The sequence below is a fragment of the Hypanus sabinus genome, chromosome 4 (genome assembly GCF_030144855.1).
Source record: "Hypanus sabinus isolate sHypSab1 chromosome 4, sHypSab1.hap1, whole genome shotgun sequence".
Classification (NCBI taxonomy): Eukaryota; Metazoa; Chordata; class Chondrichthyes; order Myliobatiformes; family Dasyatidae; genus Hypanus; species Hypanus sabinus.
The window spans coordinates 161,978,800-162,001,881 of record NC_082709.1 but is presented as its reverse complement, the minus strand read 5'-3'; the positions used below and the strand labels follow the sequence as shown (position 1 = coordinate 162,001,881).

The 23,082-nt window shown below is 37.3% G+C and overlaps 1 protein-coding gene across 1 annotated transcript; it reads right to left on the bottom strand.

Annotated features, from left to right (window-relative positions):
• Positions 1–971: 971 nt before the first annotated feature.
• On the bottom strand, positions 972–21,890 carry chmp2bb (charged multivesicular body protein 2Bb). The gene is made up of 6 exons (XM_059968653.1): positions 21,589–21,890; positions 10,813–10,904; positions 9,536–9,730; positions 5,969–6,071; positions 2,417–2,523; positions 972–2,291 (listed from the first exon to the last, which is right to left on the bottom strand). The coding sequence occupies exons 1-6, from the start codon at positions 21,620–21,622 to the stop codon at positions 2,181–2,183; spliced, it is 642 nt and encodes a 213-aa protein (XP_059824636.1). The 5' UTR covers positions 21,623–21,890; the 3' UTR covers positions 972–2,180.
• Between the last annotated feature and the right edge of the window lie 1,192 nt (positions 21,891–23,082).

Sequence of the window (23,082 nt, the reverse complement as noted above, 5' to 3'; positions counted from 1 at the left end):
TTGATAAGAAGGCACCTGTACTCTTTTACCAGAAAATAGGTAAACAAAGCTGTTCTGAATAGAATAATAAATATGTAATAAACATATTTTTCTTCCATACTTATCTTGTAATTGTACAAAGGTTAAGAATAGTGAAAATGCTAAACTTATGCACCAGATTAAAAAAAAACACACCATCATGGACAGAATTTAAGAATTATTTGAATAAACAACTCATGGCTTAAGTTATATTTACAAAGAAATAAAGGAAAGATGGAACAAGTTCTATTTGTGCCCTGTATCAATTTTTAAAAATACATTTACAGGGTGTGAGCATCCTGGCAGCTTTATTGCCTCACCTAATTGTCTCTTGATCTGACTGGACTGCTACAACATTTGAGTTAAAACATTGCACTGAAATCTGACTCATTCAAAAAACATACTTTTACGGTGTGGACTTGCTCACAGTAAATAGTTTTGTTTATTATTAATCTATGAAGAGGTTTCCATTAATCTAACTGAAGCAAAAAAATGCCCACAAATAAACACCAGCTCTATTCCATTTTTTCAATAGTTAGAACAATAAGGTCACAGAAGTTCTATCTACATTACTGCAGCACTCATCCAGACCCTTGCGTCTAAAAACAAAGTAAGGTAATTATTTAGTTTTACCTTTCTACCTTTTCTTCAGAGAAGTTATTTTTCTCCAGTTGACCAAACTGCTATGAAATTCTTCACAGCAAACATTTTATTTCATTAATTCAGACCAAATTGCAGTCTTCAGTTTAAAATCAAAGAGAAAATGTATACCTAACAATATTCACTTAACATCTACAAAATCAGTAACATCACAAAGAATTCATTTTCTTCCAACTGCTTAATCTAGGAATCAGAAGTGTTCATTATTAAGATTTACTTCACAAGTATTTGCTAGTAAAAGTGGCTAGTGAGCGAGGAACATTACTGGATCCTCAAAAAAGAAAATACATCGCTCCTGCAATCAACATTTATTTTCAAAAGTAATGAAAAATGTTCAAATCATACTCAAAATACTGCATCAGTATGCACAAATGAAATAGCAATGTGAAAGGTGGAGTAGTTTACTTAACAAAGCCTGTAAAATGTTTTAACAGCCACTGCAACATCATTGACATAAAATGAATTTAAGCATCACCATTCCCACAAGGCTGTGACCAACCCAAACTGCCACTTCTTAAATTTGTCAGGAAACTTCTCAGTATACATTACCACATGCAGATTGTAATTATAAATCTATAATATCTTGGTTATTGCAAAGAGTTTATTTCATGTCCAGGATTAAATGAGCCATTGTTAAACTGTAAAGATACTCGGTCTCCATCTCCTACCTATAGAATGTGATGCTTAAGTCGAAGCAATTTGCCAGTTGTGCTGTGCTTTTGAACATACATACAGGTAGTTAATTTTCAATGCACCTTAGATTATCCTGTGTTTACAGAGAAGCATGTATGGATCTCTGAATACTTTTTAAAATATGGGCTTACAGTAGGTTACTTTTCTGCTTCCAGTGAATTTATACCACCAGAAATCTGGATGGAAAAGAAAGAAATCAAAACTCAACCCGAGTGTTGAGCCATGTTGTAAAAATGCAACTTCTGTACAACATCCCCAAATCACCCTTAAAAGTTGTATCTTAATAAGACCAGAAGTGTATAATAATTTTCAATGGTTTCAGTTTATATGAAAGCACTCTTAAATACTCAACTGTTTGCCTGCATCATTGTCCACTGAGATGTAAATTTAGATTACACAAGAGTATTTGTTAAAACATTATTGCATTTCTTTTCTACCTTATTGGCAAACTGTAAATAATGGCTTGTTATATGTGAAATGAAGCCACATAATTTAAGTACAATGGTCTGATGTACATTTCAGTCATACTGTATAAATCACTACTAATCACACATACATTATTTCCACACCAGAAATCCTCAAGGTGATCTTTTTTTTCAAAGCAGCATTGTGTTATTAAGGTAGACAGGGTGTGTTTTTAGATTATAGACTTAGAAATTAACATATTGTTAAAGTTATGCAAGGATATCCACAATGTTCCCTGAAACTATCCAATGTCCACTTTAAACTAAATCCAAATTAGTTAAAATAAAAGGCAATCCCCAAGGAACAGAAAAAAAATCCTCAGCTCCTCTTAACAATTAGATCAATTAGTCCACTCCCAAAGCCTTCAGCTGTCGTTCAATTTCTTCATCTGAAATTGTAGATTTTGATGTTGAAGCTATAGGTAGACCTCTGGCTGCTGATGGAGCATTAGCCATCTGTTAGGGAAAATAAATACAGATTTCACTTACATGCAGTGTTCTTTACTAGATAAAAAATTAAAAGCTGAATAATAAATAAGTAAATGAATAAAGATACTAGTGAAAATGAAACCGGTAAATACCTTTCCAGAAATCTCAATTCCTATTTCATCCAACACCTGGTTCACAATGTCTTGGCTTTCTTCTTCATCTCCTGACTCATTAAAAATGTCATCTAATGTATCATTCACTGTAAAAAACCACATGTTCAGTTCTATTAAAATTCCCTCGCTTATATACAGGAACATTACAACTGAGACCAAAAGAATAAGAACATGACTCTTAACAGATTAGTAGTCTGCACTGACATTCACAATATCATGGCAGATATGGTATATCAACTTCAACTTCCTCACTTATCCTAGTATGCTCAGAACCCACATAGTGCTGTTTCGTTACAATGTGGTTAATCAATTCTCAACTGAAAAATTAAATGATAAAAATTCTAAACAAAGCTTCTCAATAGCAGCCGCCATTACAATAACTATTCAATTAGCCAACAAGAGTGCTTTGCATACGCTCTGAGCCACTCACAGCTAGCCACGTATTAGTTCATGCTCTGCCCCCCCACATGTGTAAACAATCTTGCTTCCTCACCAATTTATTCCCTTTTTCTCCCCCATTCATAATGGCTGGAAAAAAGCCTGCAACTTCTAGTGAGGGTAGTACATCCAAGATGTCTAGGAAAAGCATTAGCACGGATGTGAAACTGCAAGTGATATAGCGTTTGGAAGCTGGTGAGTGTCAGGTTGATGTTGCCACTGCTAAAATTGGCCACATCGACGATCAGAACAATTATAAAAACAATGCAGACAAGATAAAACTGCTGTAACGGTAACCTTAAAGTTATCATCAATGAAGGTGACTTATTCAAGGACCCATTTGTTTGAAAAAAATGAAAAATAGACTAAATATATGGGTATATAACCAAACACAACAAAACATGCCTCTAACCCTGCTGATAATAATGGGAAAGGCCAGAAGCATCTTCAAATATATTTAAGTTGAATAAGATATGTCAGTAACATTCACAGCCAGCAGAGGTTGGTTTGATAGATTTAAAGACTATAGTAACCTCCATAGCATACACATCGCTGGTGAAGAGGAAACACCAGCAAGAAACCTCACCAAAAAAAAATTCCTCAGCACTAGCATCACCATGATCATATAAATCATGGACCAGTTCATTGATAATGACCCTGACTGGAAACGAAGCAATAACGCAAAAAGAGGTGTTCTCAACATGATTTCCTGCTACTGCGAACAGCTTCATGAGAGGAAACATAAGAAAAGGCAGTCAAATCTCAATGCCTACTTGAAGCCAAAGTTAGAAGATGGACCACAGCCTGGTCCCTCCTCCAAGATGCAACCATCACCTGTTTCCCTCCAGTGCTGCTGTGATGTGTTGCTGCTCCACTGATGCACAGGTGAGGCTTATTTGCGTGTTTGTTACTTCACAAATTACTGTGTATACACAAAATAATAATATGCCCAAGGTTTATAGAACATAGAAATTTACAGTACATTACATGCCATGTAACCTACTCTAGAAACTGCCTAGAATTTCCCAAGCCCTCAATATTTCTAAGTTCATGTACCCATCTAAGAGGCTATTGTATCCGCTTCCACCAGCACCTCTGGTAGTACATTCCACGCACCCAGCACTCTGTGTGAAAAACTTACACCAGACATCCCCTCAGTACCTATTTCCAAGCACCTTAAAACTATGCCCCCTTGTAATAGTCATTTCAGCCCTGGGGAAAAAGCATCTGGCTATCTAGATGATCAATCCTCCTCATCTTATACACCTCTATCAGGTCATCTCTTGTCCTCCGTCACTCCAAGGAGAAAAGGCCAAGTACAATTAAACTATTCTTATAAGGTACACCCTCCAATCCAGGCAACATCCTTGTAAATCTCCTCTGTAGACTTTTATAGTATCCACATCCTTCCTGAAGGGAGCTAACCAGAACTGAACACATACTCCAAGCTCTTCAACCCAATCCCACAGCTGATAAATGCCAACACACCATACGCAGTCTTAACAACACTGTCAACCTGTACAGCAGTTTTGAGTGTCCTGTGGAGAGCATTCTGGTTGCATTGTCACTTGGTTTGGAAGTTCCAATCATAGCATCGATACAAGCTGCAGAAGATTGTCAACTCAGCAAACTCCATCATAGGCATTAGCCTCCCCGCCATTGAGAACTTCTTCAAAAGTGGGTACCTCAAGAAGGTAGCATCCATCATTAAGGACTCTCACCATTGAGGATGTTCCTCTTCTCATTACTACCATAATGGAGAAGAAACACACTCAGTGTTTTAGGAACAGCTTCATCCACTCCATCAGATGTCTGAACGGTCGTTGAATCCATGAGCAGCACCTCTCTATTTTGCTCTCTTTCTGTACTACTTTAAAAAATATTTCATTGCAACTTAAACTTTTTTTAAAAAAATGTACTGCACAGTACTGTTGCCACAAAACAACACATTCCACAAATTGCAAACTTACATATGTCAGTGATAATAATCCTGATTCTAAAATGTGTTAATATTTAAGGCATTGACTTTTTCTCCCCATTGTTGTGATTATATTTAGGAAACTGTTGAATCAGATTACTCAATGCACTCATGGCATTTCCTTTATTTTAAAGACATATTGTATACAATTATGCAATTTGTGAACATAACTGATTCATCTATATGTATAACACATTATCCAACACATCTAACAGATCACTTTCAGCTTATTTTTGTTATTAATCTTGTTCATATAAGGGACTAATCTCCATTTCTAGCTTATCCATGATTCTACTGCCATCCATAATTCTACCACTCCTGTCAAGTATGAGTTCCAAGAGCTAGATACAAGGTCCCTTAAAGACTCAGCCAAAAAAAAATTCTTCCAGTTCTCATATCTTGCCCAAACTAGCCCTTTCACCTCCATGCCACTGTAAAAAGGGAACACAGACACCTCTTTTCAGTTCTAAAGACCAATATGATGATTTCTATAAAAACTGGAAATTTTAATCTTCAACTTTATTTTGCAGATATCCAAATGAAGAAAAGTTGAAGTCAAAAACTTTGTGGTCAATAGCAGTGACATAGAGGATCATCTAATATTGTGCACTAAGAGTTCATTATTACCAATTAGCAAATTCTTTCTAAATTTTTATTACTCATTCGGACAAGACCACCTTGCCCACTCCTTACCAATACAGAAACATCAAGATTTTAGCCCAATTATGAAATTGCAACATGCATTTCAGATGGAACTATATTAAAGGGAAATAAATAATTCAATAATCAATACTTTAAAAAAAGTTCTTCTTTGTGAAATTGCACCCTCCCCTACCCCACCCCTCATTTTGAGAGGATTAACCATATACAAAAGATAAAGATTATAAAAGAAAATTCACCATAAGTTCTCTACCTGTAATTTTTATTGTTTGGTAAGGAAAGACCTTAGGAAGTATTCACATTTCAAATGACCTGCAATGTTTCTACTTAATTTGTTTTTTTTTATTTTCACCAAGTCACATTGGTTGGTACAAAAAAATCACGAAGCCCAAATAGCAGACAAATATCCTCACATCATTTTTTGTAAATACAGCCTAACACACGTTAGTACTTACTCATTTCTTCTGTCATTTCCATTTTCATGTTTTCCTTCTGGAAATTTTGCATAGATTGTAAGGTTTTCTGTGGATCCATTTTCTTGTTCACCACTTGCATTGTCTGAAATACAAAACATTTTTTCCTTAAAACAATAAACATTTACTTCAGTACATCTTAGAATAAAAGTTATTGAAGAGTAAACATTTCTAAGTTGGAAAATCAGTCCCTCTGTATCCACTTAAATTACATAGTTTACACTGGGTATGATATAAACTAAGTTCACAATTGGTTTCTAAAGCACCATTACTCATATAATACAATCTCTATATAAAATGAAAAAAGTATAATTTTGGTCAAAGATATCCACCAGCAGAAGGTGGTGATGAAAACCCCTAGACATGAAAAAACCATGAACAGGTACTCATCTTTCCTTTACGATATTGAGATTGGCTTGAACACATTTTTCTATTAGTAAAATAATTTTTCAAAATGCATAGTTAAGACATTAAATGATCAGTATGAAACATAGTATCATTTTTTCCCCAAGTGGAACCGAAAACATTATCATTTTGTAGTGAATAGAAATCAAATGGATGTAGAAGATGTGCAGTATTATGGGTCTTACATAATTGACAAGTGAAAATATATCTATATTTTCAGTGAAGGTGCACAGCAACGCTTAAATTTCCAAAAGCTAGCATTTCTGACTGTTAATAAAAATGTTATGGTTTTTTTGTGCTGTGAGTGTGTTACTTAAAAACATTTTCCTGACTTTATTACCTCTAGTCAATTCAGTGGCTCCCATACACATAAGAATTTACTCTGACCATCTTCTGATATGTTCTCCACAACCCTGGTTGCCATGTAAGAGGGTGAATGCTAGGCAGCAAAGGCTACCATGACTCAAGCATGTAATCCTGATATCATTCACACAGCAAAGCTTAGCTGCCACATGAAGTGTGTCTGATATGGCAGAAAAACTGTGCTGAGAAAATGTTTCTGTTGATTTCATAACACCACATGTGTCAAAATCCACAATGGTTCAGTACTTGCCAACTTATAAAGCGATCACCAGGAACTTCAAAAGGAAAAGAAATCAATCTCAATAACCTTGTATCATCCAAACATCTTATATTTTTAAAAAAACTAATTCAAATGAAATATCACTAACCAATCACACCACCACCTAATTTTTCCAGTCACTGAACATCACAATTTCTGTTTGGCACAATACACAAATAGAAGCTAAACAAAATAATCATATAAACAAATTGAATTATTATTAAACATTTTCCAAATGTTTGCCCAAGTCCAGTGTCACCCCAATGACTACAGTAAAGGTTGTTAAAAGCTACTGATTTCCAGTGGAGAATACTACAAGAAATGCCAGACACTGAATATCGCTGGGTCCATGAAGGTTTGAATTAACTTGACCAACGATTCCAACATGAGAAAGATGGAGTCTAAGTGACTGTGCAAAGCCTTGTGCAAACTGATGCTGAAATCCATCATGACGTTCAATACAATTTTTTGACAAACCAATCAAAGCACCATAAATTTCACTGTACATACTCATCAACCTAACTCTGTCTATTGACTGTTATGTTAATATCTCAAAGCCCTCATCGGAGTCACCTACAGCAGACCTCATGTGTGACTTCTTGCTCATGTGAGCTGCTCCTTTCCTTGAACCCCTAACTTAGTTGCAGGCCAATTCATTTCTCATCAGACTATCTATCTTGCTTTATGTTATCCTCTAAATTACACACAATGATACCATCTGAGCTGGTGGCTGCAAGCATCTCCATCTTCTTGAGCACAAGAACATAAAAGAAATGCAAGATTAGATCATCCATTACCTCGATCCTGCTCCTCCATTCAACAACATCAAGCTCTGCGTCACTTTCCTGTACCACGCCCATGTCCCTTGATTCTATTAATAAATAAACTACAAGTCTCTGATTTGAATATATTCAGCTACTACACCTCCATAGCCTTCTTGGATACAGATTTCCAAAGATTTGCTTTCCACTGGGGAAGGAAATTGTTTCTCATCTCTATCCGAAAAGAGCAATATCTTTTATGGGAGTGAAATCTCTGGTTCCAGACACACCTGCAAGGAATATTATCTGATGTTAAGGCTGTTAGGAACTCCCTCTTCAATGGAACTCCCTCACATTCGTGTAAACTCAAGAGTTTATAGATCCAGTCTGTTTAATCTTTCCTCAAACAACAAACCCATCTGCCCATGTATCAATTTGGTAAACATTCAATGCACTCTATTTTTCCCTAGGTAAAGGCCTGTTCCTAGAGAGAACAGGCCTATACACACAATTTCATTTGGAGTTTCACCAGGGCCCTATACAATTAGAGAATATAGCACAATCTGTGTATTCAAATTTTTTTGCAATAAAGGCCAACACTCCATTTACCTTTCTAATTGCTTATTCTACCTGCAGGTTAATTACCTAGCAAGAGAACTAAATACAAGGATATTGACAGCATTAATGGTTTTCTCCGGGTCACTGGCTGCAGCCTCAGCTAAAAACGTCCCAATTCTCTCCATTCCAGAAAAATAACATCTTCACATCAACCTGTTTCTGACTGAATTCAGAATGACTTAAAAAGCATTCCAGCCATAGGGAGATACAGCACAGAAGCAGACTTCCTAGCACCCAAAGAAAACTCATATGATCACGAACAGAATATGTCAACTCACACAGTAACAGAGATCAGCATCTGTCACAGATCACCAGAACAGTAAAGCAGCAACTCCTCTTGTTCCACTGTTAGCACCAAAGATTGCAAGGCAAAAAAAAATGAACCCCATTGCAAATGGACAATGGTAAATTTCAATATCCATTCTAATACGACAAGGATGTATTACTCAGACTTCTGATAAATGTTAACCTCAACCAATAAAATCAGCAAACTTACAACTACTGTACTCATTAAAATCCAACAATGGCCTATATACTACATCTTAGTTAAATCAGTCTTCCCAGGAATATTAATGAGCAAATTAATTATACAGGTGGCCCCCATTTTTCGAATGTTCACTTTATGACAGCTCGCTGTTACGAAAGAGCTATATTAGTACCTGTTTTCGCTAACCAAAGAGGATTTTCACTTTTACGAAAAAAAAGACGCCTGTTTTATACATATGTTTACCCTGAGAAAGACTATCATGACCGTGAAGCCTTGTGCGGGCAGTTGTGCATGCATACGTGTATGTGCCAATTTTTTTTTTCTCCACATCCATTTTGGCTCGCTGTCTTCCTGATTTTGATAAATGAAACTACACCGTACATACAATATTTCTATTTTATATAGGCAGTATACTTATATCATTCTTGCTTTTACTATACGTTCATGTTACTTTATGTTTTATGTGTTATTTGGTAGATTATTTTTTGGGTCTGGGAATGCTCAAAAATTTTTCCCATATAAATTAATGGTAACTGTTTCTTCACTTTACGACATTTCAGCTTATAAACGGTTTCATGGGAATGCTCTACCTTCGGAAGGGAACCTGTACTGTTATCACTGCTGCAGATGTTACTCGTATATACTTTTAAATATACCTTTGTGGTAGTTGCCATGGCACCAGCCATCTTCATTTGTGAGTTCATGAGTTTTGTCTGAGTGGACATGGAAGTGACCTTTGAGCTCACAGCATATGTACGGGTCTTCTGCTTCCGCAGTTGCACAAGTTGCTTTGCAAGAACCTTACAGGCATCTTTATTGCCAGACTTGGCCATTTTCTTAATCTCCATTTCCTAAATAAGTTCAAATAAATATTAGTAAATTGACATAAAACAAGAAATCTAAAATTAAAACATGTTGCAAATATACAATCGCTTATTAGTAACTGTAAATTAAGAATTGGAATATCCATTATATACAAATACCTTAACAGGTCACAGTCTAGTGTTATATGACCATAGTTTCATTTACTGTGGGTGTCACTTTAAAATGCCTGGATGAGGTGGGAGTATGATGTCAGTATAACAAGCTGCGACAGACCGCTGGGATTTTAGGGCAGGGGGGAGAACAAACAAACGAACTTTGGACCGCAAGCTGCTGGTTGTAGCTTGCTGTGACAATGGCTAAAGTCTGGTACTTTCCCATGCCCAAAGGATTGGGTTGATTAACTACACATTGGATGTGCACCTGTCACATTGTATGATCCATACATGGATTTTGTTGGTGTATTCTGTGGCGACTGCTTTTGTTAACCCTTACATGGTTTCAGGTATGTTATGTGGTAACCGCTGGTGCTAAGGAATATTCCGTGACTGTCACCTTGTGATATTTCTGCGTGGATTTCAGGATGACTCAATGGATAAGACCTTCAGTGACTGTTAATTCGTTTTCCCAGCGTGGAACCTGTGGAATTCTTCATGATCGCCTCCTCTCTACATTTTAACGTGGATTTACCAGTCCCTCCCCTCACTCATACCATGGATTACTGGACCTTTCTAGTTTTCCATCTTAAGACTTTAAGAACTATTCTTAAGCTTGACAGTTTGGGAGCCACACACATACATAACACTGTTAACTTCTGTTTATTTTGTTTAATCTCTTATATTTTAGGTAGATACTAATAAATACAATGGTTTTAACATTAAAACCTAACTCAATTTGTGATCTATTGCTGCTGGTACGTAACACTAGAAACATCAAGCATTTACCAAATGGTTACATCTGGCTATTTCTCTCAAGATTCAATCTCTGAGATAACTTCAAAAACTTCAGGCTTCACATCACATCAATATTTATAATGATGAAGAGGAATGCTAGATGTCTACTGTTACGTTTGACCTTGAATTTTTATTAAGGTGATTTCCAATCTACTTACCAGCTGTTTTTCTTGTTTCTCTAAACCTGCTCTATCTCTGGCTATCGACCTTTGAGTACCCTTCAGCTCTCGATTCTGTTCCTTTATTACATCTGTAAGGAAATTGAGAATTTTTAAACACAATAGCGCAGTTATCAATGTTGTCTCATCTCAGATAAAAATCAACAATTAGTCATTTGCTAACATCTATTATGATTAGATAGGGCAACTCATCCCTGTAAATTGCTTCACCATTTTTGAAAAGGAAAGACATCGGCACCTGAAATACACACACGCACACGAGATCACTGATTCTTTAGGAAGACAGACCTGGTGTTTTCTTACTTAGGAGCACTATGTACAATTCTGTCACTATACTACAAGAAAGATGAGGTAGCAATAGAGGGAGTACAGAATGGATTCAAAAAGATGTCTGGAATGATGGGCTATATTTATTTTCATTGGAATGCAGGTTGTTAAGGGATAAAGGTTTAAAAATTTTGAGAAGCATAGATTAAATACATTATCAGTGTTATTTTTCCAGGACAGGAAGCCTCACATTAGAGGACACAGGTTTAAGGCAAGAAGGGAGAAATTTAACGGAGATCTAAGGAATTGAGTCTTTTTTTCCAGCAAAAGAAAGTGGTGGCTTAATAGAACAATCTACCAGAGGGGTGATAGAGGCAGATACAAAGTGTAAAAAAGCACTTGGATGGGTACTTAAAGAGAAAAGGAATAGATGTACACAGGCCTAATGTAGGCAAATAGTATTAGTGTAGATGCAGACTTAAAAAGGCCCAATTTTGGTGCTGTATGATCCCATGACTCTACATGGTGATAAAATTAAATTCTAAGCCAGTCAGGTAGCTAATACTCTTGATTACTATAAACAATCATCCATCTACTTTGACTCATTAAGAAAGTTACGGTTCCAATGACCCAATATCCTAAGAGATAGACTGAGGTTAAGAAGCCAAATTGAGGTTTTCTGGGTACGTCTTCGTCGAGAACGGCAGCTTAAGTCACTAGCTCATTCGGAAAAATGTGTATTAAGCCCCATTAACCCGTCAAATATAATATTTTTCAAAAAATATTTGAACTGAAAAGAGGGGTAAGAATGGGGAAAAAGAATGGAAATAAAAAAAGCGACACTGCGGAGCTTGCGTCCAAGAGGATTGCAGCAAGCGGCTCTCCAACCCGACCGCGTGCGAGAAAGGTGGCCGCCGGGCCTCATTCAGACGAAGTGGCGAATATCTTCAAAATCCTGCAAGTAATAATGGAGGTCCAGAAAAATATAAAGCAGCAGCTCCATGATATTAAGGCAGAGCTCACCAGCGTTAATCAAAAAATAGCGGTGGCAGAGACTCGCATTGAGAAGGTGGAAGATCGCATTCAAAATGTGGAACGGATACTGAGCAAGACAATAAAAATCATACATCACCAAGAAGGTAAACTGCTTGATCTGGAGGGAAGATTATGGCAGAAAAATATCAGAATCTACAACGTTCCCAAAGGAGCGGAGGGCCCGTCTATGACGGAGTTTGTTGGAAAGTTACTGCAGGATGTGCTGGAGCTTCCCCTGGCTATGAAGCTGCAAGTCGAAAGAGCGCACTGCACGCTCGTCCCAAAACCTACCCAGGATAGAAAGCCACGCTCAATTATAATAAAATTCCTTCGGTACAGCACCAAGACGGAGATTCTATGAAAGGCCTGGGGTAAAAAGAGAGTGTTTTTAGAGGATAATTTAATATATTTTGACCAAGATTACCCCCCCCACCGGCAGTCCTCCAGAAATGCAAAGAATACTCCGAAGTAAAGCGAGTATTAAAGCAAAATAAGATTAGATTTCAAACTCCGTACCCTGCTAAACATCAAGCAGTTTTACGACATTGCAGTTGTACCAGACAGTGGAAGAGGCGACTACAGACATGAAGGCCAGAGGGTTGCCCGTCAGCATGACCAAAACGAAAGAAAGCCTGGCTGAGGAATTGTCCGCTCAGCTTGGGAAATAATGCAAGAAACGAGAAGGCAGCAGACAGGAGTAAGCCGAGAGAAACATATCAGGAAGAGACCAGGAGTTTCCCAAAGACAGTCCTCAGCCCCTTCAGAAGAGCCATAAGGTATGGCTAACTTTAAAAATGTTGAGAAGCTAAACAGAAGCAAAAGTACATGGTGATATACCTATCTCGAGAAATACTTATTACAATGTGATTTTATATTACGTAGTTGTTATTCTTTATTCGCTCGCTTACTCCTTTTTCCCCACCAAAATGAGTATATAGATGTGTGTGTGTGTGTGTGTGTGTGTGTGTGTGTGTGTGTGTGTGTGTGTGTGTGTGTGTGTGTGTGTGTGTGTGTGTGTGTGTGTGTGTGTGTGTGTGTGTGTGTGTGTGTGTGTGTGTGTGTGTGTGTGTGTGTGTGTGTATATATATATATAAATTAAAAAAAAAGGAGTACACAGGGAAATCTTTTCTGTGTAATGCATTTGTTCACTGACTTTTATGAATACTGCAATGGGGACCCTCAACTCACAAATAGGAGGGGTTATCCCCCACAGCTACACATTTCCTCTAGCTCATCACAGGGTCATTTACTAGAGACCTCAGCCTTGGAATCACACGTTTGTTGCCATTTTTGTTATTATTTGAGTTTCTTGGTTCTTATTTGTTCAGGGAGTAGATCGATTAAGTTTTATTCTAATTTCAATGATACACTGACAGATAAATACAGATGGCTAAGGACAAGGTAAAATTCATTTCTTTTAATGTAAATGAGCTATTAAATCCAATCAAGCATAAGAGAATTTTATCCAAAATGTAACAAGAACAAGTCAATGTAGTATATTTACAGGAAACTCATTTAAGTGATAATGAGCATAAAAAACTAAAGAGAATGGGCTTCACTAATCTGTTTTTCTCCTCATATAAATCAGGACATAGGAGAGGAGTTGCTATTCTTATATTCAAGTAAGCTAAATTTTGAAACAATATTCAAAACGGAAGATAAAGAAGGCAGATATATTCTGGTAAAGGGGAATATAGACTGCAATTCAGTTACTCTAGTGAACATATACGCACCCCTGGGAAGTGATATTGGTTTCTTTCAGAAAATTACTGATATTATGGTAACGGAAACAGAAGGTCTCCTGATATGTGTGGGAGACTTAAATTTACAATTACAACCAAACTTAGACTCTTCCAATAGTAAAACCTATGAAACAAAATCTTTACATAAGAAAGTTAATACACTTTTTGAGGATGTTGGTTTAATTGATATATGGAGGGACCTTTTCCCTGACAGAAGGGATTACACTCATTAATCTGCTCCACATTCTGTATATACAAGAATAGACTATTTCATAAAATTTGGAAAAGACAAAGACAAAATAAACACCTGTGGAATTGGGACAATACATATAAGTGACCATGCATCTATATATTTATCTGTTGATTTTAACCTACAACCAAAGAATACTATTGGGAAACTAAATTTAAGCCTACGCAATGATCCTTACTTTAAGGAACAAATTAAAACAGAAATTGGTCTCTACTTAGAATTTAATGATAATGGAGAGGTTTCACCTCCCATTTTATGGGATACTCTGAAGGCGGTCTTAAGAGGGAAAATTATAGCGATAGCCTCATATAAGAAAAAAATAAGGAATAAAACATGAGGAATTACAAATTAGGCTGAAGGAACTAGAGAAAAAAAACACAAATTGAATTTGGCACAGGATACATTAGGGGAAGTTAAAAGAATTAGGAATGAAATAAATAATTTGGCTAAGCAAGAGATCAGGAAAAACTTAATGTTTCTGAAACAGAGACATTATGAAAGTGAATCGAAATCTATGAAAATACTGCCTTAGAAACTGAAAAAACAGATAGCTGAAAATACAATTCATAGAATTAGGGACCCAAGAATGAAAATGATAAAAAATAAGCTAAGTGAAATTCAAGAAGCTTTTGAAGTGTTTTACAAAACTCTATATTCCAGTTCCAGGGGGAAACATAACCCAAACTGACACCTTCTTGAATTCTCTAGCGTTACCCACTTTAAGCAAAGAACAAAATAGAACAATGACTGCTGACATAACTGAAGTTGAATTAAAAGCTGCAATTAGTAGGCTTAAATTAAGCAATTCACCAGGATCAGATAGGTATATGGCAGAGTGGTACAAAGAATTTAAAAATGAGTTAATTCCTGTTTTACTCCCCACACTGAACTGGGCTCTAAAAAAGGCACAAATGCCACCCAGTTGGAAGGAAGCGATAATCTCAGCTATACCGAAAGAAGGCAAGGATAAAATAGAATGCGGGTCATTTAGACCAATATCCGTTCTTAATGTAGATTATAGGTTATTTACCTCCATCATGGCCAAACGATTAGAGGAGTTTCTACCCATACTGATACGTAATGATCAGACAGGTTTTATACGACAATGCCAGACTCAAGACAATATACGAAGGACACTTCACATTTTGGATCATATACAAAAAAATAAAATCGAAGCAATAGTGATAAGCGTGGACGCTGAAAACGCATTTGATTCGGTTAATTGGAATTTTCTTTACAGAGTTTTACATAGATTTGGTTTCCAAGGACAATTATTAAAACTATACAGACACTATATGACAACTCTACTGCTAGGATTAAAATCAATAGATATTTATCAAATAGTCTTACCCTAGAAAGGGACACGAGACAGGTTTTGTGCATGGTCACCGCTACTCGTCACGCTATATCTGGAACCATTAGCTCAATACATCAGACAAAATGAAGATATCAGGGGAATTACTATTAAAGGGACAGAGCATAAATTGGCTTGTTATGCGGATGACATTTTGATCTATCAAGGGCAACCAACATACTCTTTACCTAAATTGATGCAATCTTTTGAACAATATGGTCAATTATCAGGATACAAGATCAACACAGATAAAACCCAATTACTTTCATATTACTATAGCCCACCAAGAGAAATTGAAAGTCAATACCCCTGGGCATGGCACACAGAGTCTTTCAAATATTTGGGCATCATTATGCCAAAAGATTTGGCAAAATTATCAGAATGTAATTATCAGCCTCTATATAAAGCAATTAAGGAAGATGTGGCAAGATGGAGTCTGATTCCTTTTTTCAGTCTCAGTTCAAGGATCGAGTCTATTAAAATGAAAATAGTGCCCAGACTGTTATATCTCTTTCAGACCCTACCAATAGAGATTAATCAAAATCAATTCAATGAATGGAACAAGATGCTATCAAAGTATATTTGGCAGGGTAAAAGGCCTCGAGTTCGTCTCAAAACTTTGCAATTAGCAAAGGAAAAGGGGGGGTGGAGATTATTATTTTGCAGCACAGTTGAGAGCTGTGATATGTTGGTGCAACCCATCATATGACTCTCAATGGAAAAACATTGAGGAGTGGGTACTTCCCATCCCCATATAAGCAATTTTGGCTGATAACAACCTGCAAAGGTACATAAGTACTATTGATAACCCATGGGTGAAATTGACTCTTAAAATATGGAAAACCACTATAAAAGAATATAATCTAGAGGGAGATATTGCAATTCTTAAATGGTGTGCATATGACTCTGATTTTACACCAAATAAATTGGATGCTAGATTTAAGGACTGGACAGCTAAAGGAATAACGGTTCTTTGCAACATAATGAAAGAAGGAACACTGTTCAGTTTTGAAATGCTTAAAGAGAAACACTTATTAGAAAAATAAGATTTTTATCGGTATTTACAGATGAGACAATATGTTAATAAGACGCTTTAAAATGTAACCAAGGCAAATACATGCTTGATAGAGCTCTTTAGAAAAGCATATAATTCAGATAATGGTAGTAGAATCATTTCAAGCATGTATAAGGGGTTGTCAAATCTTAAAATGCATTCGACTTCATACATTAAAACAAAATGGGAGAAGGAAGGAGGGATAATTTTATCTGAGGAAGAATGGACAATATGGAGATATCAGTGGAAGTGTACCAATTCACAGAAATGGAGGGAGTTTGAATGGAAAAACTTGATAAGATATTTTATTACACCCTCTCAGAAATCCCATTATGATAGTAACCTCCCTGTTTGCTGGAGAAATTGTGGAAATCAAAATGCAAATCATTATCCTATTTTTTGGGACTGCCCTGTTATCAAAAACTATTGGAGGGGGATACATAATGCCCTACAAGACATCCTTAAATGTGAAATACCCTTGCAGAGTAAGACCATATATTTTGGATATATACCTCAAGAATGGTTGAAAAGAGATGAATATACTGTTGGTGGCTGGTAAAAAGACTCTTACTAGGAAATGGTTATCACAGGAGAGCCCAACTTTAAATACATGGATGAAAATTACAATGGACATTTACAAAATGGAGGAGATAACAGCATCTGTTAATCATAAGCCGGAACAATTTGATTCATACTGGGAAAAAATGGTTTAACTACATAATGCCTCATAGGCCTGATTTTATTCTCACAAATCAATGAATCTGTTGTTTAAAAAAAAATCACTCCCTACTTGTACATAGTTCTTTCCTTTTGCTTGTTTTTTTCTTTCCACTCTTTTCTATAAGTGTATAGCCCAGATAAATACTTTGCGGAGATTTTGTGATATATATGATTATATGATATATATGTACAATGTCTGAAATACATCTTATGGAAACGTATGTTTGATGAACTTCAATAAAAAAAATTACAAAAAAAAGCCAAATTGACAGCTGGCACAGCTACAACATTCTAACTGGCTGAACTTCAGTGGTACTTCTGCATACTTCTTTACAGTTCATAACTCTGAAAGTTCACAACCAATATCCAACCTGTGCATATCCTTGTTAAATTGAATGCATATGTAGTGTGAAAAATTTTGGTTCAGGTTTGACGATTTAGCTATTTTCCAATAGTGTTGTTTGGGACTCTTAACCATACGTCACACCCGAGCAAAAAAAGTCAATAATTAATTTGATATTCCTCATGCTGGAGTGTTGTAATCTGTGGTCCAATCTCCTGACAACATTCTCAATCACTACATATAAAATAAAATAATAATGTGCATGTGACTACGTCCAGAATGAGTCACCTCTCAAGCTAACAACACACTACATCTCAGCATGAATGATTCCTGAAATCTTTAAAACAAAGATCTAAGCTCATTATTCCAATGAAGAGCACGACTTCTGTGATAGGACTTATTAACACTCCTTTAAAAATTGATTTTCAGGATCTGGACACTATGGCAAAGCAGGCATTACATTGCCCATCCCTGGTTCCTCTGAATAAGGTGGCTGAAAGCTGCTTCTTGAGCAGCTGCAGTTCTTCTAATGAAGGTACTTTCACAGAGCTTTTAGGGATGGAGTTTCAGCACAAAGGCAATGAAGAACCAGTAGATATTTCTCAGTCAAGATGGTATGAAACTAGGAGGAGAACTTGCAGTGGTGATGTGCCCAAGCACACACTGCCCTTGTCATTCTTGGTGGTAGAATCTGTGGTTTAGAAGAGATGTTGTCAGAGAAGCCTGTGTAAATAATCAGTGTACTCTGTAAATAGTGCAAATCTATTACCGACTGAGCACCAGTGATGAGATGAATTAACAGTCAAGCTGTTCGGTTCCCAATCAAGTGGGGTGCCTTGTCCTGGGTGATACTGAACTCACCTAAGGAAGTGGAGAGTGTTTCATGCTCCTGATGCATTTTATGGATGGTGGATAGGCTTTGGGCTGTTAAGTGTAAGACACTGCAGGATACACTGCCTCTTACCTGCTCTTGTACTCATCATTGATATGGCTGATGCAGTTGTGTTAATGAGATCCTTCAAGATATTGATGGAGGAGTATTTGGCAATGGCAATGCCATTTTATAGACTGTTGGATTCTCTTGTTTGAGCTGATCATTACCTGGTACTTGTTAACTGCAAATCTTATTTACTGTAGGTGCCATGTATCTATTTTCTGTCAGTCTGTATTGTATTTTGTGTTGCACATTTTATTATGGGTAATCTATCACGTGGGTTGGGGGCATGGTAGAGGTGAATAAGTGTAGTTCCATATTCATACTCTGTCTTAAGTTCTGTTTAATCTAGTTAGAGCCAGGGAGTAGACCTGGGGGAAGCGGGGTGATATTTTTTGTTGACGCTTACTTTCGCTAATTTTGCTACAGCTTAAGATCGCTACAGCTTATTTTGTTGTATCATTAGTTTTTGTTTTTTATTGTTACAAGATTATTAAGAAACCAGCAAAGATGAACAATGGTTCAAACATACTCTTTTGAACTCCGGAAATTCATTATTTAGATCATGTCATACAGTGTCAGCCCGCATGCTTTGTCTCTGAGCAGTTTTGATTTGATTTCAAGTAACCGCTACATTTACCACTTATCAATCCACTCCTATTGCTGTCTCAACCTTGACACTATCCACTGAGGTCCCTTTAATGCTCCTCAATTTCAGTTTTACCATGGTGTCTCAATATCAAACCCAGTCATGATATCAAGGGCAATCACATTCACCTCATTTCTGAAATACTGCTCTTCAGTCCATATTTGGACCAAGGCAGTTAGGAGGTCTGCAGTAAAACAACACAAGTGAAACCCAAACTGGGAATTGCTGAGAAGGTTATTGGTGAATTAAGTGCAATGATAATTCTGTTGATGAAAGCCTCCATCATTTTGTTGAAGGGTCAATAATTAGCCAGATTGGATTTGTCCTGACTTATGCAAACAGGCAACCTTCCACATTTTTGTACTGCAGCCGTACTAGAAGAAATTGGCTAGAGGCATAGCTGTACTACAGTTGGGATGTTCTCCGATTTCAGTCTTGTTGTGGAAGGGTATGGAAGCTGTCCAAAGGAAGTCAATACAGAGCATACACCATTTCAGCTGAACCAAAGTATCAGCCTTTTCCTTAGCACTTTTTTGTTGAATCACATGAGTGTTGAGGATGAGAATGTCCTTAGCACCTCCTTCTTCTGTTAGCTGTTTAAATACCCACCGTCATTCACAACTAGATTTTGGTAGGCCTGTAGGGCTTTAGTGCAACTCATTGACTGAACATCACTTAACTCTGCTACACCAGAACTGGACATACTTCATTTTGAAGGTTCACAAAAAAAAATACCAGTAAGCGCACTTCCAAATAATTTTCTGATGATTCCCCTTGGAGCAACTAACATCAATTTAAACCTGCTTATCCTGTCCATAAATAACTCAAGTACCAAAGAAGAGAAATCTTGCTCCAGTTCTATAGGGTCCTGGAGGAGATCGTATCAGGAAATACACTTGGTTCTGATGCAAAAGACCCAAGCAATCTTCAGTCAATAGATCACACTCCACAGTCCTACCCAAATCTTATTGCAAATAATGATGGGTAGTTAAACCGCTAACAGGAGGTGGTAATAAGAGCATTTCCACATTCTGTACAGGTCCCGGCACCTTATCCAGGAGTTGAGTGCATGTAGCTATGAATCATCAGGCTGATTGTTTGAGAGATGAATGGTCACAGACCTAAACTCTCGAGTTTAGAAGAATAAGATTTTAGTAAAACATACAAAATGCAAGTGGAGCTTGACAATGTTGGTATGGAGTTGCTGTTTTCACGGGTTGTTATGTCCAGAACTAGTGGTCAAGATCTCAAAGTAGAGGCTGGCCATTCAGGACAGAAGTCATTCTATCACCAGAGGGTGGTGCATCTTTGGAACTATCAACCCCACAGAGCTGTGGAGGCTATTGTGGAATATGTGGAGCATATTCAAAATCAAGATTAATGGACCTTTGGATCTTAATGGAATTAAGGAACATGGTGCCAAACTGGAACTGTAGTGTTGAGGAAAAAAATCATCCTTGATATTATGCAACAGCTGAGCATGTCTAGGGAGCCAAAAGGATTCATCTCATATTATAAATAAGACATATGGGAACAAAGTAATGGATGAGCAAACCCTTAGGTACAATCAAGGGCAGTAAAAAGAAAAAGAAAAATAGTCTGCTTTAAATGCAAAATAAAAACAAGATGCATTTGGATGGTACGCAGCATCTGTTGGAAGAGAAACAGTTGATATTTAAATGGAAAACACATAATTTCAGCTAATGAAAGGTCTTTGATCTAAAACATAACAGTTTCTCTTTCCACATATATTGCTTGATCCAAGTTTTTTTCCCCCAATATTTTCAGCTTTTATTAAAAGGTACAAAATTTTTTTTGGCCCAGAGCAAGTCAATGGGAACTAAACGAATAGAAAAGGTGCTAATTGGGAATTATAAAGAGAAGTGAAACAAGTAAGTAGAACATTATGGCACTGAAAATACTGAGGTAAAAGGAGAACAATAACAAGGGAACTTTTAAAACAAACTAAATGACCTACGTATATAATTCATTCTTGAATCTTCAGTGATTCAATCTTAAGAAACTCCTGTCACAAGTATCTTACTCCCAGCAGGAGGCACATGTCCCAGAGCTTTTAATATAAGTTTCTTTGCTTTTAGCTTTCCGATGGAATCAATACGTTGTGAAATTCACTACAACACCAGCATTTCAATTACTAGGAATACGTTGACAATCTTTTGTTTAAGGCGTAGAAAGTCGCGCAGTTCTATAGAGCCGTCCTTGACCCATTCAAAAGATTTTTTGCTAGATAATGAAATACCTTCCTAAAATTACCACCCCACCCCTTCGTTCAACCACATCCCAGCCGGGCCTACGATCAGGTCCATCCTGAATATCGGACTGTGGCTCGGGCCAGACCGTTGGGGCAATATGTTACACCGTTTAAAAGGACATCGCCGCTGCTCACCCTCCACCGTCTTTCTCTTCGCAAACAGCGACATGTTCCCTCTCCGCTCCGGCCTCCGTCACCTTGGAAACGGCGAGCTTGGACCCAGCAGCCTGCCCCTCTTCCACTTCAGGCCTCACCCGTGGCCCTAAGTGTTGTTGCAGTCCCAACAACAGCTATCTAGCCGGTCCAGCAAGATTTTTGCTCGTATGTTTTTTTATATATGCTTCTCTCCTTCCTGCTTCCGCTCTTTTATTTCTTTTATCCTTCCTCAATTCCCAGTTTCCCCATAACCGGTTTGGTCACCGCCTGAGATCACGCCCCCTGGCTCTGGGAGGACGCTAATACAGCCAGTCCCTGCTCGCTGGGAGCCGCATTAGCCCGCCCCCTGGCGCTTGGGAAGACACCGGCAAATACATGACCAATGTTAACGAGTCGCGTAACTGCTTCCCTAGGCGATATGAGGTCAGGGTGCACCAGAGTAGATTGTACCCAAATCAAATGTAGCTTTGGTTAATGCTCATCCACAGTGAAAACAATGGTTTACCTTGAATATTTTATGGGGAAAAAACAACACAATACAAATGGTTCACTGTTATTTCTTATTCCGTATGTTTGAAGGCTGAATTAGGTAAATAAAACTAGAATGATATTTGCTAGCAACACACACAAAATGCTGGTGGAATGCAGCAGGCCAGGCATCGTCTATGGTATTTGCTAGAATCAATTTCAGGCTTTTAAGAGTGCAGACAATCTCACCTCTCCCAGAAGTTCGGGGAGTCTCCAGCATATTGATAGCAGCTCCCTGACACCCGCAAATTATATACAATATCCTGGAAATCGATTTTTTTAGAGCGATCGAGCGAGGGCAAGAGAATGAGTGACAGAGAGCATCCTGATTGGTCTGTCTTTGTGCTAAGTAGACCTACCAGTTTGCTCTGTGGGTGAGCTTTACAGTCAACTTCTCTCTCTCTTTCATTGTCCATCAGTTCAATTTAATGTCCTGCAGCAGCATGGCAGAGTGCTCCAAAGAAAGAAAATATAAAACGTACTTCCAGACTGCACTAAAGCGTATCCCTGCCTAATAGGGGTCAAAAATAATGACAGCGCAGTGAGCAACTGCACTGTTTGCAACAGTGACTTTTCTATTGCCCATGATGGGTTAAATGAATGTAAAAGACATGTTGAGGTGAGTTTAACAGGTGTCATTCATTCATTCATCAGCATAGCTAACGTTATTTAAACTAGCTGGCTAGCTGCTAAGGAGCTAAGGATGAGGCCGAACTCCCTGTAAACTTGCTGAAAGTTGTAATAGAATAAAAAATGACTCCATGATAATATAATATATAATAATGAATCTGATGTCCTGCAAAATTAACAAATTCATTGACACAGACTGCTATGAGGTTGAGTCTTCCGGCAAAATGCTCAAATCTGCCAAGCAAGCCACAGCACAGTATAAGGAAAGTTTACAAAAGAAATAGAAAAGCTATTTGCATTAGCATTGAGACTGCC

Coding starts and splice junctions, on each gene's coding strand:
- chmp2bb (XM_059968653.1), bottom strand. CDS start 21,622: ATGTCGCTGTTTGCGAAGAGAAAGACGGTGGAGG. Junction 10,905..21,588: donor GAAGAGAAAGACGGTGGAGG/GTGAGCAGCGGC, acceptor ATTTCCTTACAG/ATGTAATAAAGGAACAGAAT. Junction 9,731..10,812: donor AGAAACAAGAAAAACAGCTG/GTAAGTAGATTG, acceptor GAACTTATTTAG/GAAATGGAGATTAAGAAAAT.